This window comes from Engystomops pustulosus, chromosome 5 (assembly GCF_040894005.1).
Source record: "Engystomops pustulosus chromosome 5, aEngPut4.maternal, whole genome shotgun sequence".
In the NCBI taxonomy this organism is placed as follows: Eukaryota; Metazoa; Chordata; class Amphibia; order Anura; family Leptodactylidae; genus Engystomops; species Engystomops pustulosus.
In genome coordinates, this window is record NC_092415.1 from 92,009,586 (window position 1) to 92,028,107 (window position 18,522).

Genomic DNA, 18,522 nt, shown 5'->3' on the forward strand with positions numbered 1-18,522 from the left:
TGAGGCAGAAGAGCTGTTGGTGTCTGTGTTGGTGAGCTCCATAGGAAGCACAGACTTTACTAGGATGCCTTTTGGGATTGTCTGATTTTAACTCAGAAATCCTTTATCAAATCATACAGACATATACCATATAAACAAATAAGTTGTCCAATGGTGCCATCATACAAGAAGTCACCTAATACAAAGTTGATCACATTGTTTACGTCGAAACCACAGAGTTGATGTAAAGCGCTGGTTGCATAAGACTGAGGCATATTATAATAATGGGTGAATGTGCTTCTAGACATGTAAAATGCAAGTCTGATGTTAAATTGCCATGTAGACCAGGTCTGAAGGCTCAAATAATTTTTATAATGGGTGGTTATAAATGCGGTTGGATATATTCTACATCTGACATTATTCTTTGCTTATTGATATTGATAAATGCAGGAAAAATATAATTCTGTGTCCTTGTTTTTTAGGCTCAGGAAAAACTTGGCCCAGTGGATATGTTGGTGAATTGTGCTGGAACATCAATTGCAGGAAAGTTTGAAGAGATAGATATTGATCGTTTTTCTGTAAGTTTCTGTTCTTCTGGAGTATATTCACATATACAGTATTTTTCTGACTATAAGGGGCACTGGTTTATAAGGCGCACCATCAATGCCTGCTAAAACATCTAGGTCCATATATAAGGTGCACCGGATTATAAGGATGAATGACCAGCAGTTGGCAGACCTGTACACAGTTCAAGGCAGCTGTTGTCTGTAAGTACAGTTCATATATAAGGCGCACTGGACTATAAGGCGCACCTTTTGATTTCTGAGAAAATCAAAGGATTTTTTGTGTGCCTTATAGTCCGAAAAATACAGTATCTGAAATGTTGCTGCACAAATTTAACCTCCATGCCATGAGTAACTTATTGAAGCCATAGGGGTAGGATTTGTCTGAAATGGAATTTCATTCCATTGTCTATTATGTATCCGTAAATATGAATTATGAGTAGCCTACAGCATTCCTTGTAAGTATGGATAGAAGAATATAGGATGTCATAAAAAACAGGCAATAAAAACTTTAGACAATATATATTAAACTGGAAATATGTTCTCTGCCATTTCCGTCTTGGTGTGAAACCTTGTGTTTTATTTAAATGCGGTTAACTTGTCTTTTTCTTCAGAGACTGATGAAAGTGAATTATCTGGGCAGTGTGTACCCCAGTCGTGCAGTAATTTCTACTATGAAGGAGAGGCGGTTGGGAAGAATTGTTTTCGTGTCCTCACAAGCAGGACAATTGGGGTTATTTGGATACACTGCATACTCGCCAACAAAGTTTGCACTCCGTGGCCTTGCGGAAGCGCTACAAATGGAGGTATTGTGGATAAAGCAGAGCATTTAAAAAAAAAAAAAAAAAAAACTTTTGAAAGTTACGTTTTTTCCATTTAGGAAAACTTGGCTGCCCTGATTTCGGTAACCGTACAATTGACAAATGGGCTGTGTCTGGTATAACTGTTAAATCTAATTCAAATGAATAGGGGCCTGTGCAGACGACTGGAAATTGAGGATGTGTGTTAGCTGTTTTTCCTAAAGCTAGCACATGTACTTACTGCACTCTATGGCAGTGGATTACACAGCCTCGTGCATAAGCCAACTGCTTGAGCTGCAATAGATAGAGCAGGTCCAATTCCTGCCTGTATCGCAGCCTGTGCAGGCTTTCATTGTGACCAGCGTGAGTGTCACTAGTGGGTCCAACGGACCATTGTTTGCATCCTGTGAAACTACACATCCTGTGTGCGATTAGCTAGATGGAGAGTTTTCTTGCAGACCCTGACAATATGCTGTATCAATTACAAGAATCAGAATAGTTCCTGGTTTTATTTTCTATAAATAACTATAACCTTTTGTTCTTTTTAGATAAAGCCATATAATGTTTATGTGACTGTTGCTTACCCTCCGGATACTGATACACCTGGGTTTGCAGAGGAAAATAAATCTAAGGTACGCACTTGGGAGGCACATTTATCATGTCTTGCATACTAGACACCTAACCTGCAACATGTATGAAAAGTATCAAGTTTTGGAACATGGTAGAGTTTGCACAAAACAATTATTTTTTGGGGGCTATGTCCAAAAGATATTGGGTATGTCTTGGCTCAGCTGTATTACTTTCAATAAAAATACAGAAATGCGTCATGGTAATTAAAGGGTTATTCCCAAGAAGATAAGTTTCTTACATGTACTCAGGATAACAAAAGAACACATTCTTTAATTCACTGTTTTAACAAAAATACAACATTTCCATGACGTCCCCCATGACGGCACCTGGAGGTTGCACCTTGACCTTTGGTAGGGACAGGAAGTTGCGAAGGTTATAAGGCCCCTCCTCTGCCGCTGTTCCCCAGTGTATTCCTGTCCCTACCAAGGGTCAGGGTTGCGAGACCTCGTCTCTCCCCTTGGGGGGGGGGGGGATGAAATTAGAAACCCCCCAGGACTGGCCGCGAGCGGGGGCTGTACCTCCCTTCCTGGCTGGGCGTCTTGCAGGACGTGTCCTGGCTCCCCTCCTCCTGCGGCCTGGAGCTGAAGCCGAGGGGAGCATGGGTCTCCGGACCCTGGATGAGGTGCCTCCCGGCTTCCGGGCGCTACCTCCCACAGCTACTGCCTCCTGTGAACGCCGGTGCGTACTGCGCGACGGCCGTGTATCGCCGGCCGATTCGCGCATGCGCAGTACGCCCGACTTCCGGGTTGGGTCACGTGACCGTTAAAGAAGCCATCTGATTGGCTTAGAAGGTGGCGGGAAGTTTAAAAGTGCTTCCTGCTTTGTGTCAGCCTCTATACCACCAACGAGTTCACTACTGAAGCTGTGGAAATATCCTTTACTATGGCGGACGACCTTGGTTCTTCCCCCATTGTCCCGGGTACCGTGAGTACAACCAAAAAACTTTGCTTAAAGGGGATAAAAATTTGTTGTGCATTATTGTTTGGATTTTAATATAGTCTGTCTCCTTGTCCTAGGACGACTCTTCTAGACCTAAGGACAAGGAGAAGAAAGACAAAGACCCCAAAAAAGGAAAATATGTTACTAAATCAAAAAGATGTCTTTCCTGTAACATAAGATTATCAGATTTGTATCCAAAATCACTATGCTCTGAATGCCTAGCCAGGGCCTTACAACAGGAAAAGGAGTCAATGTTAAATGAGCTTAAAGCGGCCATGCGGGAGGAATTCCAATCCTCTCTTATGATGTTTACCAATTTAAACCGACCGGTACCGGGACTAGGTCCTGAGCCAAATCCCGAACCTGAACTAGACCAGGATCCGGATTTATATCAAGAGCCAGCTCCTAAAAAACTTAGATCCCTTGATACTGATTCGGACTATGATAAACACTCTGCGGCTCCTACCTATTCTTGGAAGGACTCGCTTGATGACGTCTCCTCGGTGTCCGAGGATAAAGGAACCTCAAAATACCTCTTTTCTAATGAGGAACTGGATAACCTCCTTAAAGCTGTACGCAATACGCTTAATGTGGAAGAGGTGGTAGAGCCAAAATCCATCCAAGACGAACTGTTTGGAGGGTTAAAATCCAAAAGGAAAAGGGTTTTTCCCATAAATCAGACCCTAAAAGATATTGTCCAAGAGGAATGGAAGAATCCTGAGGGGCGGGCAAACATCACTAAAGAGTTCAGGAACAGGTTACTCTTTGACCCCAAAGAGACAGAAACCTGGGACAGCCCCCCCAAGGTAGACATCCAAGTGTCTAAGGTGGTGAAAAAAACGGACCTGCCATTTGAGGACTCTTCCCAATTAAGAGACCCCATGGACAGAAAGGCTGATGCCCTACTCCGTAGAGTCTGGGAATCTTCCATGCTTAGCCTCAAGTCTAACATAGCTGCTACTTCGGTAGCGAGAACTCTGTTCTTTTGGTTAGGAGAATTGGAAGACCACCTTAAAACAGATGCAGACAGGGATCTCCTTCTACAGACGATACCGCTGCTGCGTTCAGCGACAGGTTTTCTTGCCGATGCTTCAGCAGAAAACATCAGACTGTCAGCAAAAGAAGGGGCACTATCTAATTCAGTCCATAGGGCTATTTGGCTTAGACAGTGGGGAGGGGATGTAAAATCCAAGACGAAGCTCTGCAACATCCCATTCACAGGAGACTTCATGTTCGGCGCTGAACTGGATACTCTTCTGGAAAAAGCCTCTGATAAAAAGAAAGGTTTTCCGGAAATTAAGAAACCCCAGAAAAACTATTCCTTTCGGAATTCCAAAGATCCTAAAGACTCCAGAGGCAGAGGAAAACAGGGCCGCTGGTCCTTCAACAAAGGTGGAAGAGGCCGAGGATATCTATTCTCCAACCTTCCACATCAATCAAAAAAACAGTGACTACCAGGTAGGGGGGCGTCTTCTTTTCTTTTTCCACAGATGGGAAACGATCACATCAAACAAGTGGATCCTGAGTATCATCAAATCAGGTTATCAGATAGAATTCAGCTCCCCTCCACAACAAAAATTTCTTGTCTCCAACCTAACATCTCGGAGAATGACAATACAGCTATGGAAAAATCTTCAAGAGTTGTTAACAATGAAGGTAATTGTTACAGTTCCCAAAGAAGAAGAAAAGAAGGGCTTCTACTCCCCCTTATTTCTTGTGAAAAAGCCAAATGGGACCCTTCGACTTATTATAAACCTCAGGCGGCTAAACAAGAACATAAAATACAAATATTTCAAGATGGAATCAGTAAGGACAGCTACCCCACTAATTCCTCCAGGCGCACAAATGTGCACCATCGACCTAAAGGACGCCTACTATCATGTCCCCATACACAAAAATCATCAGAAATTCCTAAGATTCGCGGTGGAATCACCTCAAGGGAAGGTCTGCCACTTCCAATTCAGAGCCTTGCCCTTCGGAATTTCATCAGCCCCCAGGACCTTCACAAAGGTCATGGCAGAAGTGACGGCATTCTTGAGGAAAGAAGGAATCTCAATTATTCCATATCTGGACGACCTCCTCATAGTGGCAGACTCGACCCTGACTCTTCTCAATCACAGAGATCGGACAATACGAACCCTGGAAAATCTGGGCTGGATTATAAATTTCCAAAAGTCTCATCTAGACCCCCAGAGGGAGACAAGATTCTTAGGAGTAATGTTAGATTCCAGGCGCCAAACTTCTTTTCTTCCACAAGACAAGAGAGAATCCCTTACCTCCTTCATAGACAAATTCCAGGGGAAAAAATCATGCAGCGTCCGTTCAGCCATGAGACTGCTAGGTCTCCTAACAGCTTGCATAAATTGTGTATCATGGAGCCAGTTCCATGTAAGAACATTACAGGCGTGGACATTTAAAAATTTGGGACAAGAACTTGGATCATTTAGACTTCAAGAAGGTCATTCCTCTGGAAGTCAAAAATTCTCTAAACTGGTGGAAATACCAACAGCATCTAGAAAAGGGAATACCATGGAATCCGACTCCAGTCCTGATCATCCAAACAGACGCCAGTTCCTCAGGATGGGGAGCTGTTCTTCCAGACCGTTACCTTCAGGGGTCATGGTCCCCTTGGATGAGAAGACAATCCTCAAACCTAAGGGAATTATCGGCAGTATGGGAAACACTAAAAAGGCTACCCAAAACCCAGGTAAAAAATATCAGGATCCTGTCAATGTGACTATAGTGGCCTATCTACGTCGTCAAGGGGGCACAAGATCCTCGGACCTGATGGAGGTCACCAAGAAGATCTTCTCCTGGGCAGAAAATCACCTAGATTCCTTAACAGCGGTATTCCTAAAAGGGTCAGAGAATCAGTCAGCGGACTTCTTGAGCCGAGAAAAGATGGACCCACACGAATGGTCCCTGAACAGGGAAGTTTTTCTTTCTCTAACCCAGAAATGGGGCTCTCCGTCAATAGATCTGTTTGCCTCAAAAAAGAATACTCAAACAGAGGTATTTTTTTCCATCTCACCCAAGGACAACCCCCTGGGACTGGATGCCTTAAGCCAATCATGGGGGACAAATCTAGCATATGCTTTTCCTCCATTTCCCCTAATCTCCAGAACCTTACAAAAAATTCAATCGAGTCGGACGACAGTGATCCTAGTAGCACCATTCTGGCCGAAAAAACCTTGGTTCCCACTTCTCTTAAAACTAGCAATCTCAGGACCCATCTTCCTTCCCTGCAGAAGGGATCTGCTACACCAGGGCCCTCTTCTTTACCCAGACCCGAAGTTTCTGAACCTGGCGGCCTGGGTCCTGAAAGGGAATTGCTCCTAGCTAAGGGGGTTTCTCACCAGGTTATACAGACCCTAATAGCAAGCAGGAAACCAATCACCAACAAAATATACTACAAAATCTGGAAAAAGTATATATCCTGGTGTGGGGACCTTTCCCCGATTCCGGGCAAACCAAATATCATTAAAATTCTTGATTTTTTACAGGATGGTTTTTCTAAAGGGTTAAGACCTAACACCCTTAAGGTCCAAATTTCGGCCCTAAGCGCCTGTTTTGACTTCCCCTTAGCAGAGCACAAGTGGGTGAAGATGTTCATGAAAGCAGTCTTAAGACTGCGACCTACAATCCGATCAGATATACCAAAATGGAACTTATCACTAGTCCTAGACTCCCTTACGAAGCCTCCGTTCGAACCACTCTCGGAATGCAGCCTGAAAGACCTATCTCTCAAAACCTCCTTCCTTGTGGCCATAACATCCGCCAGGAGAATTGGAGAACTGCAGGCCCTATCCTCCAAAGAACCCTTCCTGATCATCTCGGAAGACAAGATAGTACTAAAATTAGATACGTCTTTCCTCCCAAAAGTAGTCTCAGACTTCCATAGAAGTCAGGAAATCGTTTTACCATCTTTCTGTAACAACCCAAAGAATGAGAAGGAAGCGCTCTGGCATACTCTGGATGTCAGAAGAGCTGTCATAATCTATCTAGACAGAACCAAATCTTTCAGAAAGTGCAGAAACCTTTTTATTCAGTTTGGGGGAAAAAATAAAGGAGAGAAATCATCAAGTTCCACCATTGCTAGGTGGATAAAACAGACCTTCTCTAAATCCTACCAGCTACAAGATGTGAGTCTCTCAAAAAACATAACAGCCCACTCTACCAGAGCTATGGCTACTTCCTGGGCAGAGAAACGTGGGAGCATCCATCTCCCAGATCTGCAAGGCAGCTACGTGGTCAAGTACATCGACATTCCCAAAACACTACCGCCTGGATCTACCTTCTAGCCATGACTTGAGCTTTGGACGGAAAGTTCTCCAGGCTGTGGTCCCTCCCTAGTCTATTTATCTGGTAAGTCTCCAGGTGCCGTCATGGGGGACATCATGGAAAAAGTGAATTAGTCTCACCGGTAATTCTGTTTCCATAAGTCCACCATGACGGCTATATTTACCCTGCCCTGTGTTATTAATGATGTCTGGCTAATATCTTCTAGCTCTCTACTGGAACCTCCGGTGGTTATTTGGAAGACACTGGGGAACAGCGGCAGAGGAGGGGCCTTATAACCTTCGCAACTTCCTGTCCCTACCAAAGGTCAAGGTGCAACCTCCAGGTGCCGTCATGGTGGACTTATGGAAACAGAATTACCGGTGAGACTAATTCACTTTTTCAAAGATATAAGTCCAACCTGTCTCTATCAGTCCTGTTGTACACAATTTCAGTTGCTCCTAGACACGACCCTGTAACTTTTGACTTTGGGTTGGCAGCTATCTTGGATTGGTATTTGCAGCATGCAGATGAGATTTCTCTGTCTCTGCTGAATGTCTGAAGCCACACCCCCTGCACGGAGCTCAGAGAAACTCGCATCCTGCCAGGAGATCGTGAGCAGCAAACTACAAGGAGATAAGTGATCCGGGGGAAGGGTGAGGCAGGCACATATCTGTGAGATATAGCAGAGCTCACAGTGTAAAAGTGTGTCAGCCTGTGTTTTTCAGCCTCTGCTTAATCTCATGTACCTCTGATCTGTCTCATCTTTCTCTGTGCTGATAAAGAAGCCAGATGAAGGTGTATATACACCTGTACCCTGATAATGTAACCCCACAGAACTAGATGGATAATACAGTAATGTGTTTGCTCATAGAGGCCCCGCCAACAACCTGGAATCTTACTGAGCAGCAGAGGGAGTGATGGGAGCTAAAACAGCAATAAAACTGAGAAAAAGTGTAACGTAAGGGGTAAAATGATCTTAATTGTGGTAACATCACTGGGGGATTTAAATGTGAGAATTTTCTTTTATGGGAAAACCCCTTTGAGGCTTCAGCCTCTTAAGACACGCAACCATCTTCCTTGCTGGAGCAAGGCATACCAGAGTCATTGCATACCGGTCTTTATCCACTTGCTTGATTCTTGGTGTAGAGGCCAGTCCTGGTCAATGCAGATCCTCAACCATTCTCTTGAAACTGACCTCCATAGTTCCATCTTGATGGTCATATTTGATGTTGCCTTAATGGGTGCCCTGTTCCCAGCTGGGTTTTTGGGAGCTAGCATTGCAAATGTGTACTGTAGCATTCAGTCTGGCCACCTATCACTTATATGCAGCAGAATTTGACTTCAGACATTTTCTGTAAATGCCTAGAAGTCATGGGCTGCAAAGCCTTTAAGTGAATTTTTTTTACTGTCATGGAAGAGTCAGGAAAACGTAGCCTAGTAGTACTGGAATCTAATAAAGAAAGGTAGTAGGACATGTGTTGATCTGTATGTTATGTTCTATTTAAAAAAAAAAATGTGTATATATAGATGCTTCTGACAAGCGGGGAGCTATGAGCATAAACTTCTAGGTCCCCTGCTGGCATAATTGAGTCGATGATGCCCCTGCGCAGGTCTTGCCACCAAATTCACAGGCAGCATGGATGTGCAGGTGGAGCGGGCCCGCAGAGTCTAGTCAATGCCCGAGTACCCTCTGCAGCCAATGAGTATATAGCATAAAAACACAGTTGTTTGTGGTGCACAGTTTGCCCCTTAAGGAGCTACTCACGGTATAAGACCGGTCCACACAGTCTTTTAAAAAGTCCACAAAATAGAGAAAAATATTTTCACTATGACCGGAGCTCCAAGGATTCTAAAACTCAACGCTCAACGCCCCGGAAGAAGCTTTGCCGGCGAAACCCTGGGTCGGGCGGATAGAAAGCTAGCGTCCCGTTATGTGAATTTGTGATATGCACGTTTTTATTGGATTTTTGTGAGTATAATGAATTGGAATAAATTTTAACCTTATTGGAACGTACCACACCATCTGCCTGCATATTGTCTTCCAGTTACAATATAATAAAGGAGGGGAATGAGAGTGCAATGGTGCTAGTCTGAATGGTGACATACTTTCAGCAGGAGAAATTGAAGATTGGTGCTGTTCATCGAAGTTTTAGAATCCTTGGAGCTCCGGTCATAGTGAAAATATTTTTCTCTATTTTGTGGACAATGAGTATATACATTAAATATAGTATTAAACCATTTTAGCCCTATACAGCTTTTGCTGACAAAAGACAACACATGGTGAAGAGAGTAAAGCTACAGACAGATACGATCTTTATCCATAGGAGGGAGGTGTATAGAGTTTGTTATGGCTGTGATATTAGAGCTGAGATTGTCATGTGTAATGTTCATCTCATGGGTCTCATCTTTTCTCATCTCTGATCTTTCTCGTCTCTTTTTCTATGTGTCAGATACTAATACAGTGTTCAGTAGCTAAATTAAAATGTACATAAACCTGTACGCAGATAATCTAACCGCACTGTCGTCTCACAGCATCTTATAACACAGAGGGATCATGAAGTGTCTGCTTAGAGAGTTATAGGAGATAAAACGGCAATGAAATTGAGTAGAATTTTAAAGTGGTTAAAAATCTTTATTGTGTAAACATCACTAGGGAATTAAAATTTTAACCTTTAACTTCTGAACACATTGAGGCAGATTTATAAAGCTGCCTAAGAGTGAGAATGTGCTTAGTTACCCATGGCAACCAATTACAGCTCGGCTTTCATTTTACCAGTGCTCATGAATATTTTAAAGGGGAGCTGTAATTGGTGGCCATGGGCTACTAAGCACATTCTTACTCTTGGGTAGCTTGAAAAATCTGCCCTATTAAATTAACAAAATGTACCCCTAACCTGAAGTACAGCAAGTGATGATTTAAAAAAAAAAAAACTAAAACATCTCAAAACTTTAAGTTTGGTGCTTTATTTATAAAAAAAACTAATTTAAAATTCACCATTTTCAAAATTATCTAGTTTTAGACCGTTTTGCCACCCAAATTTGTTACCAAATAGCATTTCCCATATGTCTACTTTATGTTTTTAAAATGTCTGGATATTTTATTTTGATCGAAAATCTGGTTTCCGTATTTTCAAGGTGATTTCAGAATTGACTTTTTTGTGATCTTTATTAATGAAATCTATTCTATTAGAAATCTATTAGAAAATTTTCAAATCTGCACCCCACAAACTATTAAAAACAGCCTTTAGGAAGTTTGTAAACCCTTTGGGATCTTCATAATAATTAAAACAAGATGGAGGTAAAATTTGGAATGGTCAGATTTTGTCAGAAATCCATTAATTTAGCCCTAAAATTTGCACATTCACATTATTTTCAATAGAGACTGGAGGGGTCACCCCTCCTCCACTGCAGTTTGGCATACACACATGTGGGCGTTATTTATTGTAGGGGCGCACAGTGAGGCGCAGGAGGGAAGGAGGACCATGCAGCAACTAGTTTTGCCCTACAGCATTGTTCAGTGATATGTTTTGGGGTGGCTGTGCTCTATTGGTGAAAATCTTTTTTTTTTTTTTTGGGGAGGAGGAGGTTGGAGAAATACATCAATTCTGCAATTGAGGTTTACCCTTTATTTTTTTTTTATTTGGTGTTCGCTGTATTTAAAGGGCTAACACCTGCGATCAGAACTCGCTATGTTTATGTGTTTCTGGAAAAGGGCTCAATCGGTAGTATTTGGCCCTAGAGATCGGTGTTACTAAACTTTTTGTGTGTGTTCGTAGCAGCACCAGTGTCCCCTCCACTCTAAGGAACCGCTGTAGTATTCAAATAGAAGCCGCCTGCAGCAGTGGCTTGAGGATGAGGGGAGGGGCTGTACGGTGTTGAGTGAAGTGATCTCCCACACCATGGTGCTCTGAATCCAGCTACAATCCTGGAACATAAATACATTTTTCAGTCCTTTTTTGTGCACGCAAATTAATGATTACCCCTGGATATTTCTTACCATACACAAGGTGCTGTTGGTTTTATTTTTATGTAAGTCTATTATTTTCCTTTCCATAGCCTTTGGAGACAAAACTGATTTCTGAGACCTCAAGCCTTTGCCAAGCAGACCAAGTGGCCAAAGTAATTGTTAAGGATGCTGTAGTAAGTATCAAATGTATGCGTGTAATTTTCCCTATTACAATTAATTCACTAATTTAACCTGTCTCCTCTATATTAAAATTAACCCCCCAAAACTAAATACATGTGTATACTGCCTTTAGAAAGCTTTGCTCCTATCCATACATTGTTCCTCTGCATACCTGTAAACTTAAACAATCCAGGTCCTAATGCTGTATGCAAATGACCGTAGATGGGTCCAATGAGTCACTATCAAATTCGGCAGTCCAGCTTATTCATGAATGTCGGGCACAGCCCCATCCCCAGTGCTTGACTTACAGCCTGTATAATGATGTGACACTCCTGTTGCTGGCTCCTCTGTGCTTGCTGGTGGTCCCTGCAGCCTGTGTGTATGAGATACTCCTATACACATGACTGCATCCTGTTGCAGTTGTACCAGTTGACATGCTGTTACTCATATACACTACTTGTATAGCTGATACATACCACAAGAAAAATAAGGAGTCAAACAATTCTCCAATAAAATTACATATAGTTTTTTATTTCATTGATATATTAAAATTACAATTACAATGGATGTTAAATGGAGGATATCCAAAAAATTGGTCTGGGTGTGCTGCCCACCTCACTAGCAGAAGGGTATGTTCACCATAGAACTATCACAGTTGTTGCTTATTTCCCCAGTAAGAGGAGTAAAGTGCATAGGTGCCTAAACAACATCTACTTAGGTATAACATTTTCATTTTGGTGAAGCTTTTAAGTAAAAGACCAGTGTCTTACCCATAATGTAGTGTAGGTAGAGAAAGCTCCCAGACACCCCAACGCGCGTTTCGCCCACGCTTCCTCAGGGTGTATAGCTGATGCCTGTGTCTCTCACAGGCAGCACATAAAGTGGTAGCAATGTTTTACTATACAGGCAGTCTCCTACTTAAGAACACCCAACTTACAGACAACACCTAGTTACAGACAACCCCTCTCCCCACCTGTGACCTCTGGTGAAGCTCTTTGGATGCTTTTCTTTTGTCCCAGGCTACAGCGATCAGCTGTAAGACATCTATAGGGAAGCTTTATTGATAATTCTTGGTGCCATTACAGCAAAAAATTTTGCAACTCCAATTGTCACTTGGGCAAAAAGAATTTTTTCCTGGAGCTACAATTACAAAATATACAGTTTTGACTTGTGTATAAATTAAACTTAAGAACAAATCTATCCTTTACGTAACCCTGGCACTGCCTGTACTTTACATACAGACATGAGCAGGGGGAGAAGAGGAGAGGGTTAACAGTGGTGACATCACTTTCTCTCTCCATGTACCCAGCCTCATTGACATAATAAAGAAAATATGATTTTAGAATGATTAATGAATGAATTACCTTATATACCCGCGTATAAGTAGAGACCCCGAATTTTACTACAAAAAACTGGGACTCGAGTGTAAGCCGGGGGTGGAAAATGCATTGGTCACAGCCCCCTGCAGTGTATTGCCTGCAAGCCCCCTGTCCCCATTTTAATGCCTGTAGGAAAAAAAAAAGTGAACTCATGGTCCGACACCATAAACCCCCAAACACACCCAACACCCCCCCTTTTCCCTTGACTCAAGTATAAGCAGAGTTGGGGTTTTTCAACAATTTTTTGTGCTGAAAAACTCTGCTTATACTCGGGTATATATGGTCACTAGATAATGACAGGAAGAATGACAGACCTGATGACAGGGGTCTTTTTTAAAAATTATAGTTTTATATAAGAAACTTATGCAGAAAAAATAACTCCTTCTTCAGTCCGTCCCATAACACCTTGTACTCAAACATCCCAATTTTTGAGAGAACCGTTGTCACGTGGCCCACTGCTGAGCTTAAGCAGACCTGTCAATCACTTTGTAATCTAATAAGCTAAGTATTAGTAGTATGGCTGCAAATACTGAAGACACAACGTGTTTGTGGTTTGCAACTAACCTTTCACATTTCTCATGTTCTTTTCTATTTGCAGCAAGGTAATTTCAACAGTTCTGTAGGTTCAGATGGTTACATGCTGTCATCACTAACGTGTGGAATGTCACCTGTCACCACTATTACTGAGGGCCTGCAGCAGGTAAATTACCATGCCATTTTTGTTTTGCATTTTAAAATGAATTAAAAAAACAATTACTTTGGCATACAAATGTTTTAAGTATGTGAATATTTATAATAATATAATATATTGTACACGTGGCCCCCTTTTTAAAAAAACCCAAACAGACGACCCCTAGTTACAAAGGGACCTCTGGATGTTGGTAACTAACTGTACTTTAGTCCCAGGCTACAATAATCAGCTATAACCGTTATCAAATGTGTCTGCAATTAAAATGTATTGTTGTTCCTGGTTCTGACGACAATCCAACATTTTTAAAATCCAATTGTCACAGAGACCAAACAAAATTTGGCTGGCGTTACAATTATTAAATATACAGTACTGACTTGCATAGAAGTTCAACTTAAGAACCCATCTTGTACGTAACCCGGGGACTTCCTGTGTGTATAGGGGGTGTGTGATGTGTTTTATTTCAATATTTATTATTGCCCTTTCCATTCCTGATTGACATCACTTTATCAGCAGTGCGCTATTTTATTTGGTTTCACAAGTCTATATAGAAAAGCAGGACAAAAAATAGAAAAGGAGGAGCATACAAAGCATAACATTTCAGGCTTCCCAGATCATGTAGTCTCTTGATTGGAGAGTTTTCCTGCGGTCTCACTCTTGCGTCACCATAGGGAATTCCTGAAATTCCTCAGCCTCGAAGTTTTAGGTGAGGTCCACGATGCCGTCATCATCTTAAAATGTATTCTGTTACAGTGCTTTTAGGAAAATAAGACAAGTAGAAGTGACAGGATTTGATCTAGCAGCTAGGTTTACCTTAACACAATCACAAAAAAAAGACACCTCGCAGATGACAAAACATCACTTAACAATGTAAGTTGGTGCTTTTAAAAGGATGGAGAAAAAGGAGTAAATAAACAAAAAACATGGTTGTTAGAATGGTATGTCCTCTGCCACCTAGCTCATCATTGTTTGGAAATTGACATGACTTATTGCTAAAGGATCTGGGTATTACCCAATTTTACAATATTTTAGTGGATTTAACCTACATATTACAGTGTAAGTGAGCAGTGTCCTGGAGCTGCATGGGGAAACTTAACTTCTTTGCTTTTAATTAGTTTCTTTTAGTTTGAATTCAAGGAAGCTGCAGGCTGTTCAAGTGTCAAAATTGCAGTCTCTGAAACAGTGTTGCATTTCAGCATTGCCTGTAACTAACCACCTGGAAATCTGTGGTGTTTCAAAATATTCAGCAAACTAGGATTATGAAGTTCACAACATTTTAAACCTGGGTTCTCAAAGAAGATTTAATTTACCTGCATAGTTTATTAAAAAAAAAAAAAAATTCTGAGTAGTCTGCTAAAGGGAGCGTGGTTGGATGTCAAATAGTCCATGTGGACATTGTGGCGCACACTGTAGACCAACTAATGGCAGGTCTAAAGTAGGACTCTACAGTGTATACAGAATGCACGGGTGTTGGTACTGACTTTCTGCCGGCAGCAGTGTGAGGAGTGTAAAGCCACAGACAAGTTCTTTATCTGGGGAGGAAGTTGCAGCAGATCTAGCAGTGTGTTGTGGAATAGCAGAGATGTAGGAGAACAAACTGTGTCATTGTGTGCAAAAGGCATCATCTCATGGATCTCATCAACTCTGTACTAGTATCTGACATATAGAAAGAGATAAGACAGATCAATGTGCAGAAGGTAAATGAAAGTGTATATAAACCCTGTACCCAGATAATCTAACCATATTGTCAGCTCACACAACTAGATGGATCGTAATCTGTCTGCTTAGAGAGTCCTCGCCCACACCCTGGAATTTGGAACCGAGCAGCCCAGGGAGTGATGGTTTTATTGCTGTTTTAGCGCCCATCACTCAGTTATGATCAGTGCAAAATCAGGCATCCCCGACCCCCAAGTCAGAAGTTACTGGGTCATGTCCAGGAGGAACTGAAATTGTGTACACCAGGAGTGATAGACAGGTTGGACTGATATCTGTGAAATGCTGTATTTTTGTTAACAGTGAATTGGAGTGTTATTTTGTTATCCTGAGTACATGTAAGAAACCGGTCTTCCTTGGAATATCCCTTTAAGATGAATGTGCCTGCACACTATGTACATGTATTCTAGTGCCCTACACATCAGAGGGGATCTACACTTCTCTTAAAATTGCTGGATTAAAAGGGAGTTCTAATGAAAGAAAATTCTCAAATTTCAATCCCCTAGTGATGTTAACACAATAAAGATCATTTTAACCTTATACTTTACAATTTTACTCAGTTTTATTGCTGTTTTAGCTCCTGAGTAAAATTGTAAAGTATAGGGTTAAAAATGATCTTTATTGTATTAACATCACCAGGGGATTGAAACTTGAGAATTTTCTTTCATGGGAAAAACCCCTTTATACCCTGGGGGTTTGATTGATTCTGCCATACCGCAGTATATGGTGTTTTTGCACATGGTCCCTTGCAATGTTATCCAATAAATTGCTGGACCTTGTGCTCTAGAGATCCTCCACTTTTTTATTGTGCCATGTTTAAAAATGCGTGTTTTGCACTTGTAAGGACATCAGGTGTAAGATAAAGCGCTTGTTACAAGCACAAAATGCCTTGTATTTTTACTTTGGAACAATAAAGAACCGCAAGTAGACCTTTGGGAACCCTTTTTTTTTTTTTTTTTCTTACACATTTTACTTTTCCAAAGTAACAGCAGTTGCTGTGCAACCAAAGTTTCAGGTAACCGCAGCAACCTCGTGGCATTCTGGCGAAGAAGTACTTAATCACATGATCACTGCACTGAATAGGGAGGTAAATACAACTTCTGTCTTCTCTCCAGGGTCCCCTGCAGCTAGAGACCCAACATGCAGCTGCCCAGTCCCTTAGGCAGCCTTCTAAAGCCAGTGCTGTAAATACACAATGATTCACTCTCTAGGGACTCGGCCGAACCATCATAAATTTACACTTTGCGTTCAGGAACCAGTTAGTTTGTTTACTAATTTTACCAAGAAAATTGTTAAAACAGATGGATAACTGATAAAGTGCCCTATTCAAGTAAATGTGGTGTAAACTGGTTAGATATGACTAAATGACTGAGTGGCTCTTTCATTTCAGGTTGTCACAATGGGACTCTTTAGAACAATTGCTTTGTTTTACCTCGGAAGTTTTGACAGCATTGTCCGTCGCTGTATGATGCAAAGGGAGCGCTGTGAAAAAGAAGAGAAAACAGACTGACTCTTAAATGCCAAGAACCTATTTCATATGCTTGCTGCTAGAGAGCACTTGTTCTGATGAAAGCCCACCTTTACTTTATCTTCATTGGACTTGTGTGCACAAAGATCATAAAAGTGCATCTTGATAACTGACTGCTGGCGACCAGCATTATACTATGCAAACTGTTCTTGAAAGCCCTATATTTTTTCCAAGTCCCTGATTCACAAGAAAAATGAGTTGGTGGATACGAAGCTACTCCCCACCCTCTTCCCCCTCATGCTATATTTGGGTACACTGTGTTCCTTTGAGAAATAATACATCTCAGTTCTGGAGCCTCTGCAGATTTTGGTCAAATTGCTATTGTGCAAAGTAATAAAGTAGTAATGCTTGTTTTACACTCTTGTGCCTCACAAAGGTTCTGGAACCTAGATTTCCAGCTCCAATTGCCTGTGCCATGACAGTCTGTTGTCACAGGCATGGGCTTTGACTCATAACTTTGGTAGCAGTCTGATACTTTTGATGTTTTAAAGTGTTTTATATGTCATGAGTATATGTAAAATGACGAGACTACACATTTCTTTTCTGTGATTTCAGAAGAATTGCTGTTTTCAAGCTCTTAGAATGTTGTGTTGATTTGTACGATTTAGTTGCCCTTCTCTCTTACAGATATTCATATGTTATCTGTGTGCAATTGTATGAACCTTGGCCTGCTTTCTACCTCCATGCATCCTCAGTATACCAAAACGGTTGTATGACTGTAATAGAATGGAGACAATAGTAGTTGAAGGGAACTCCACTGAAAAATGCGTTGTAATCTGCATGCAGCACGTTATAGTGTACAGCGAGCTGAACAGATTGATCTACGTCACTTTATATCTGTTTTATTACTGAATTGCATTCAATTGGCCAGTATCTCTGTATGCGCTTAACTAGACAATATTGTTTGTCCCAGAGTAGTACCGCTCTCTGGACTCTTAAAGAGGACCTGTCACCAGATTTTGACCACCCTGAGTAACCATGCCTGCTGATAAAGGGTTACAAATTGTCCCCATATCACCTAAAATTAGCTGCCAGTGGAGCACTGTACCTAAATAAGACATTTTTCTTGTATGCAAATTAGCTTTTGTGACTGGCAGGCTGGCAGTGAACCACGCCCCATTATTCTGACTGACAGCTCTCTCTCTTTTCAAATCGCTCGTCTGTTTCCTTGTACTTATTGACGGTCTGCTAATATTCAACTACAGGCATATAAAGCTCTATGTACAGATGGGAAATAATGTGCAAATTTTTTTTTGCCTTGTGTTACATTCATGACGTGACCAGAGCAACATCATCGCAGGTGCTTCGGCCTTTTAATGACTAGACCCTTTTTTGTTTTTTCATTTCCATTTTTCACTCCCCACTTTCAAAAATCTAACTTTTTTTTTTTTTTTTCCATGAAGAGAGCTGTGTGTCGGCTTGTTTTCTCCATAGCAAATTGCACTTCATAGTAATGATCTTCAATATTCCATGCCGTTTACTGGGAAGCGGGAAAAAAATCCAAATGCAGTGAAAATGCGTCATTTTCTTGTGGGCCTGGATTCTACGGATTTCACGGTGCGCCCTCAAATGACATGTCTACTTTATTCTTTGGATCTGTATGATCACGGATACCAAATTTGTATAGGATTTATCATGTTTTCATACATATACAAAAATTAAAACCTGTGCAAAAAAAATATATATATATATATATATATATATATATATATATATATTATTTATTTTATTTTTTTAGATCTTCTGGCACTAATAACTTTTTCATACTTCAATATACAGAGCTGTGGGTGGTGTCATTTTGTGCGACTTTTGACAACATTTTCAATGCTACCATTTTAGGACTGAACGACCTTTTGGTCACCTTTTTTGTTGAAATTTTTTTTTTTTATATAAGTG

General features: G+C 41.2%; 1 protein-coding gene across 2 annotated transcripts in view; it reads left to right on the forward strand.

Annotated features, from left to right (window-relative positions):
• Window positions 1-17,199, forward strand: part of KDSR (3-ketodihydrosphingosine reductase) — a 31,617-nt gene extending 14,418 nt beyond the window's left edge. For both annotated transcript variants that reach the window (XM_072152689.1, XM_072152687.1), the window contains exons 5-10: window positions 462-557; window positions 1,157-1,348; window positions 1,891-1,974; window positions 11,249-11,332; window positions 13,296-13,397; window positions 16,489-17,199. In XM_072152689.1, coding sequence (XP_072008790.1) covers window positions 462-557; window positions 1,157-1,348; window positions 1,891-1,974; window positions 11,249-11,332; window positions 13,296-13,397; window positions 16,489-16,608 — 678 coding nt within the window. In that variant the 3' untranslated portion in view covers window positions 16,609-17,199. The remainder of the gene's footprint in view (window positions 1-461; window positions 558-1,156; window positions 1,349-1,890; window positions 1,975-11,248; window positions 11,333-13,295; window positions 13,398-16,488) is intronic.
• The last annotated feature ends 1,323 nt before the right edge of the window (window positions 17,200-18,522 follow it).